Here is a 6,874-nt window from a genome sequence, read left to right on the forward strand (position 1 = left end):
GGAAAATAAATAAAATCTAAAATTTCATAGATATTTTAAGTTTATTCATAGTATATATACAGGACACTTATTCTATTAACACGTCAGGTTAGAGCCCCGTGAGCTCACCTACTCGCTTGATTAAGCTGGTATAATCCCTCAAGGTTACCAGGATGGGTAGAAAGAAAACTATTAACAATTACAAAAGCAATGGCAAGACATTTGATTTCCAAAAAAAATTGTTATGACCAAAGTGTTAGGATACACAATTCAGTCTTAGAAAAAGGTTAGTATATTAGTCAACGATCTTGAGCTTAAATGTCAATACTTCATTAAAATACCCCATGGTAATTATAGAAAGTCTTGAGGAAAATCCCTTTGGTAAGTTGTATCTGATAATCTTAAGTAAATCAAATCTACTAAGGTAGCAATGACAGTACTGTCACTGTGCTAACTTCACAGCAGCTTTAGCAGCTTCGTCGGCATCATTTATTATTTTAACTGGTAAACCAGATTGCTCAAGGATTTTCCGTGCTTCACCAGAGTTGGTTCCTTCAAGTCTAATGACTAGGGGGTGTTTTGGTGGATTCTCTCTGCATGCTGAAACTATACCATTTGCAATGGTTGCACAGTTAACAATACCTGAAAAATTGTTAATTATATAAAAACTGAGTTTGAGGAGAATCGCATTTTGGCAAAGCTAAAAGTCCAAACTAGACTGGTCCTATAAAAAATAAGCAGTGAGACCACTTTGATCGCAGGTCATACGTAGAGCAGTAGATCAATGCTGATGAGGCAATCATTGGCTCTATGGTGGACAGACAATGTATAAATAACAAAATGAAAAATGAAAGAAAGAGAAAAATGTCATTCATAACAATATTTAAATTAATGATGACTTGTAATGTAATATTATGAGAAATTATAAAAAAAAAACCCTTATAAAAACATGGAGTATCATGAAATGCATTATTTAGTAAAGTCATAATAGTGTACATAGTTACAACTTGTCATAAATTTCTACATTATTTGGCAAAGACTGAAGTAGCTGAGTTATTGTTATGGTTATTACCTCCAAAAACATTGACGAAAATCGTCTTCACTTTGGGATCAGACTCTAAAATCTTCAAAGCTGCAGAAACTTGTGATTGACCAACTCCACCTCCAAGGTCTAGGAAGTTAGCAGGTTTGCCACCATTCAGCGTGATGATATCCATAGTGGCCATGGCAAGTCCTGCACCATTAACCATGCAGCCAATACTTCCATCCATTTCAATGTACACCAAATTGAGGGAATTTGCTTCTCTCTATAAGTCCGAAAACAAATAAAATTTATCTAAACATATTGCCTTAGGAGTGATGTTTGAGAATAAGCCACAAATAAATTGGGCTGGAGAGATTTACTGGATCAGACTAAGGTCCACTTATGACTGTAATGAGTCAGTTGGTGATACTACTTAGTGATGGCCAATAGTGACCTCCGTAGAATACCAAGCCATCTAAAACATACACAAAAATTGCAATTGAAATTATAAAACCTAATGATGTGTTTCAATATTAATGAAACTGTACTTGATAGTTATATACTATATTATATCATCATGCTATTTCGGCCTGCTTAAATATTTCTGTTTCAAGATTCTGTCACTAAATATCAAAATTCTTTTTTATAAAACCCTACTGAGACCTAATATTGTTGAAGGCGAGAGTTTTTCAAATAACATTCAACCATTACCTATTTCTACTTTCTTTGTATGTTTTGATCATTAAAAGATTGATGATTAAAGAAAATTGCATTCGGGCTTTTTTACACAAAATTATGATGTAAATGTTGAGTGACATCTACCATTTTCATAAAAACAGTTCTAAACAGTAAAAAAATGAGTTCAATAAATAAGTTCACGACATTCAGATAACCAAAAATGATATAAAGATAGCAATAGTTGCATTTAAAATAAAGACAAATGACGTATTTATCAGAAGTAAGATAAACTGAGTTATGTAAAATAAATTGATAGTGTCAAGTACACACTGTTTTTTCACTTTATCCTATCTTGGGTTCTGATGTTATTTTATGATACCCAAGACATTATTTAAAAAAAAAAACAATATAATAAAAAAAACAAAAAGTAACAGTTGACCACATCAAAAAACATGTATGCAGTGGCATGTTTTTTATGTTATTTGAATAATGTTTATAATTCTTAAATAATAAGTTACCCTGCATCAGGCTGCATATCTGTTGCCATATATTGGTATTTTATAAATGAATTGAAATAATTTACAGCCAGTATTTTGTACTTACCTCACGTGGGTCAGTCTCGGAAACATCATCAAGTGCAAAGATCTCCTTTTGTCTAAACTTAGCATTGTCATCAAAATTAATCTTGGCATCAACTGAAATGACACGTCCATCATCTGTTTCAACCAGAGGGTTAATTTCAAGCTGTGTAGCATCCACCTTAAATAGATTTTTAACAATAACTATGTATTCTTTTTACACATTAGTGTCTAAGATATTTTAAAAGGATCCTAAAGGCAAATCAATATGAAAATATGTTTAGATCATCATCATCATCATTATCATCTGTCCACTGCTGAACATAGACCTCTCCAATTGATGTCCAGTGCGGCTAGTTCATTGCCTGTTTAGATATATCAATAAAATTAACAGATTAATGTTATCTAACTTTAAAACTTCTGTTTTTTGTTATTCAATTATACCTTCAAAAACAACTGCCATAGCTTTTTTACTTCTTCAGCACATTTGCTTTTTAGTGGTCCTTTGAATTCTAAAAAGTCAGCTATTTCATTTGCAACTTTGTCACTAATCCCTTCAAAAATATCTACTGGAACTGTTTTCACTAAATGTGGGGTTTTTTCAGCCACTGCCTCTATATCCATACCTCCAGCTGGAGAAGCTACAATGGCTGCACCATTAAAACTTCTCTCCATTACAATACTAAAGTATGTCTCTCTTTTGATATTCACACTTTCTGCGACCATAACTTTATTTACTAAAATACCTTCTTTGGGAGTTTGTTTAGTAATAAGCTTGTTTCCTATCATATTTTTAGCTAAGTCGACAATCTTGTCCCGGTTTTTTGTAAGATGAACTCCCCCTTTAAACCCATTGTCAAAGTGACCTTTTCCTCGTCCTCCAGCAAGAATCTGAGCCTTGACTACATATTCATCAGCTTTAAAACCAGATAAGGCATTCGTATCTAGTTTGGAATCAATAATTCTGAAGTCCTGAATGGAAACCTGATATTTTCTCAGAAGATCTTTGCTATGATGCTCTTGAAGATTTAGGTGTCTTGTTGAAATTACTCGTGGACAATATGTGGACGAAGCAAGGTTTATGAGTTTAAAACTTTTTAAATTCTTAAAAGCGGCCATAATTTAATTTTAACTGAATCTTAACCACGAAACAGGCAGTCTGTAAAAGATGTGGTTCGCAATTTAATTGATTATTGAATCTAATGGTCGGTGCAAATATATTACAAGCTAGGAAAATATAATTTGAACTTTGGTCACAGTTTAAAAGACTAAAACTCACCTTACTGAACTAAATTTAGACAATTTTCATTGCAAAAACTGCAATCTGCGGAGCGCAGGGAAAATTCCACTAAATTTTATTGGATAAATTGAAAAATCACTCGCGTTAACGAACTTTAATATTATGTACTTTTATCTTAAATAAGTCTATTTCATAACCTCTACGAGACGAGTTACTTTACTTCACCACGTAAAACAAGTTATGTTTTTTTGTTTGATTCGTCTATTGAACAGGCAAAGGGATATAATTATTTTTTAATTTTGTTATACCTTTGCAGACAGACGAGTTACGGCCCTCCTGATAGTAAGTGGTTACCATTGCTCATGGACGTCAGCAATGCCGGGGCAGAGCCAACCCGCTACCTACCATTAAATACATACAATAAAATTTTATAATGAAGCATTTACTCTATCCGGCGCGGCGGTATTTTTTTCAATTACAAAACACGACGTGAGGTTTTTTTTTTTAGTTGGAATTTATGGCCTGGTATCCAGACCTTTAGGACAACACGACATGAAGTGGTATGAAATAATGTTGTCAAAGGATTAAATAAAAATCAGCTCAGAAAAGAAGGCGATACCGCAGGCAGTGTTTTGGTAAATTTGGACAAATTATAAAACCACATAGTCTTCATAAAATATTGGTTTTCACTATATATAGGCTCGTAAAAAACGAGGACGCCTCATATAAAGTAAAAAAACTTTGGTAACGCTAGACCTCACACATCTTTAGCCACTCAGCAAAAATTAAGAGAGCTTGGCTGGGAGGTTTTAATGCATCCGCCGTATAGTCCTGACCTTGCATCTTCAGATTCCACCTGTTTCGGTCTCTTTAGGCAGTCTCAGGTTATCATCACGAGAGGATTGCCAAAACCAATTGTCGCGGTATTTTGATCAGAAGCTTCAAAATTTCTACAGCAATAGGATCATGTCCCTACCTACAAGAAGGCAAAAAGTTATTGAACAAAATGGTACCTACATACTTTAGTTAATTGTAAATAAACTATATTAAAAAAATGTTGTGAATTTTCTTAAAAAATGCGAAGAAACTTTTTCGGCAACCTGTTATTAAAAAATATCCGGTGAAAGGGAGCGAATTAAGACGGCGCCATAATAGCAAGTGGAAAAATTTAAAAAGCTAATTTAAATATATTAATTAAGAAGGAAAAAAGCACTTCTTCTGTAAATAGGAATAAAAGTAAATAGTTGTCATTTTAAGCATCGAGCGAGCTTACTGCAACTTAAAAGGTCACCGTTCTTGTCGAACCCGTCGCTTGCGACGAAGGGCTTGACGAGTAAATTAACTCTCAGACACAGCCCACTGAGTTTCTCGCCGGATCTTCTCAGTGGGTCGCGTTTCCGATCCGGTGGTAGATTCTGCGAAGCACGACTCTTGCTAGAGTTCGTGTTAGCATCGTCATCAGGTTTGAGCCCCGTGAGCTCACCTACTAGTTACGGTTACGCTAGAATAGCCGCTCCAGGCTACCAGCTTAGGTAGGAAAAAAAAAAGCAATTTAAATTAATGTATTGGCTAAGGACATAATTGTCATAATTACAATTAACATGTCATAATTATTAATTTAAAATTACATGTTTCGTAAATAGTCATCTTCTTTTTATTAATTTAAGAAAGTAAATAGGTTTCTTTCCTTTGTTTCTCAAAACAATACAAAACAAATCTTTACATTTATTGTTAAGTTAAATTTCGATTCCGAATAAGATTCGACATGGATAAATATCTTTTTTACTATAAAATTATTAGGACTAAATGTTTAAGCTTATCAAATAAATGTAAAATCTAAAAGGCACATAAGGAGGGTTCTTTTCTGTAAGTGAATTATTATCACAATTTAAAAATTATATTCATATAATTGTTTACTACACTAAGATTATCTAGTGTCTGGACCTATTTGGATCTGAAGACATTATGTTGAACTCAGAAAGCACGGGCTAGTTTATTTGTTGCTAAAAGTATGGAATGTTACAAGAGAGATCATCATCATCATCAGCCTATATCTCTCCACTGCTGGATGTAGGCCTCTCCCATAGTCCGCCACAATGAACGATCCTCCGCCTTCCGCATCCAATCTCTCCCAGCATATCGCCGCAAGTCAAGAGAGATCAGTACCTTGAAATAAATAAGTCTGTGGTACTTTAGATAGATGCATAAACCTACGGACGACGCACGATTTGTTCAGTTTAATTTTGGTTGTGTGCTGTGATGACTTACCTATTCATTATATTATTCTAACTTATTTGAAAAGGTTTGGATCAAGAAATTCCGAATTTCTGTCTCTATTTAAAGGTGAATTATTTTTTTGGCAACATTATTCTGGCCCGCCAACATGAGAATAAAATTGGTCGTTCGTACTTCCTTTTTCGCGTGTACTTTTGACAGTGCGAGGTTATAATTTCTATTTAGTAATAGAAAAGTGAGTTTAATTTAAAAGTATAACAACTTGGTACTATAAATTCTGTCAAGTGACTGTGAATAAATACAATAACATTTTTAGGTACCAATCATGGCCGAGGAGAACTGGAATGACGACGTAGCCGAGGCAGGCAGCGTGGTTGTGGAAACCATGTCTTTACCACAAGCCGCCGACATTCCTGAAATCAAGCTTTTCGGCAGATGGAGTTGCTACGATGTGCAAGTCTCTGATATGTCTCTGCAGGACTACATTTCCGTTAAAGAGAAGTACGCAAAATATTTACCTCATTCAGCTGGCAGGTATGCACACAAGCGTTTCCGTAAAGCCCAGTGCCCAATCGTGGAGCGCCTTACAAACTCTCTAATGATGCACGGTCGGAACAATGGCAAAAAACTGATGGCCGTACGTATTGTCAAACATGCGTTTGAAATTATTCACTTGTTAACTGGAGAAAACCCTCTGCAAGTACTCGTGACTGCCATTATCAACTCTGGACCCCGTGAAGATTCGACTAGGATCGGTCGTGCGGGTACAGTTCGTCGTCAAGCCGTTGATGTTTCACCCTTGCGCCGAGTCAACCAAGCAATCTGGCTTTTGTGCACAGGTGCACGTGAGGCTGCATTCAGAAATATTAAAACAATCGCAGAGTGTGTTGCAGATGAATTAATTAATGCAGCTAAGGGTTCATCTAACTCCTACGCCATCAAAAAGAAGGACGAGCTGGAGCGTGTTGCTAAATCCAACCGTTAAAATATACTATTAAGTCATCTTTACAATAAACAGGAAACTGAATTTGCTCTGTTTTATTTATTTAATCCATTAACCCAAATTACTTTTTTAATTAACCAAAATTCAGTTTAGAACAAAGTAAATTCAAATTCAAAATCTGATGAAAGGAATTAAAA

The 6,874-nt window shown here is 34.8% G+C and overlaps 2 protein-coding genes across 3 annotated transcripts; one reads left to right on the top strand and one right to left on the bottom strand.

Moving 5' to 3' along the window:
• Positions 1 to 22: 22 nt before the first annotated feature.
• LOC101740061 (succinate--CoA ligase [GDP-forming] subunit beta, mitochondrial) lies at positions 23 to 4,011 on the bottom strand. Of its 2 annotated transcripts, none has more exons than XM_062672483.1 (6): positions 3,946 to 4,011; positions 3,539 to 3,760; positions 2,704 to 3,418; positions 2,285 to 2,440; positions 1,052 to 1,286; positions 23 to 621 (listed from the first exon to the last, which is right to left on the bottom strand). In XM_062672483.1, exons 3-6 carry the CDS (start codon positions 3,376 to 3,378, stop codon positions 422 to 424), a joined length of 1,266 nt encoding a protein of 421 aa, XP_062528467.1. In that variant the 5' UTR covers positions 3,379 to 3,418; positions 3,539 to 3,760; positions 3,946 to 4,011; the 3' UTR covers positions 23 to 421. The 2 variants fall into 2 exon arrangements, with proteins under 2 accessions (XP_062528467.1, XP_062528468.1); XM_062672484.1 differs by having other exon boundaries at positions 3,919 to 3,978.
• Positions 4,012 to 5,924: 1,913 nt separating this feature from the next.
• On the top strand, positions 5,925 to 6,761 carry RpS5 (ribosomal protein S5). Its single transcript, NM_001043794.1, is given in 2 exon segments — positions 5,925 to 5,969; positions 6,051 to 6,761. A coding segment is annotated over 1 exon segment (660 nt). The 5' UTR covers positions 5,925 to 5,969; positions 6,051 to 6,059; the 3' UTR covers positions 6,720 to 6,761.
• The last annotated feature ends 113 nt before the right edge of the window (positions 6,762 to 6,874 follow it).

Source organism: Bombyx mori, chromosome 15 (genome assembly GCF_030269925.1).
Source record: "Bombyx mori chromosome 15, ASM3026992v2".
Taxonomy (NCBI): domain Eukaryota; kingdom Metazoa; phylum Arthropoda; class Insecta; order Lepidoptera; family Bombycidae; genus Bombyx; species Bombyx mori.

What these genes read in the sequence shown, in the direction of transcription:
- LOC101740061 (XM_062672483.1), bottom strand. Translation starts at nt 3,378, where the DNA reads ATGGCCGCTTTTAAGAATTTAAAAAGTTTTAAACTCATAAACCTTGCT. An exon ending in TATGGCAGTTGTTTTTGAAG is followed by an intron (nt 2,441 to 2,703) that starts GTATAATTGAAT and finishes AATCTATTTAAG; the next exon opens with GTGGATGCTACACAGCTTGA. An exon ending in CCGAGACTGACCCACGTGAG is followed by an intron (nt 1,287 to 2,284) that starts GTAAGTACAAAA and finishes TCGGACTTATAG; the next exon opens with AGAGAAGCAAATTCCCTCAA.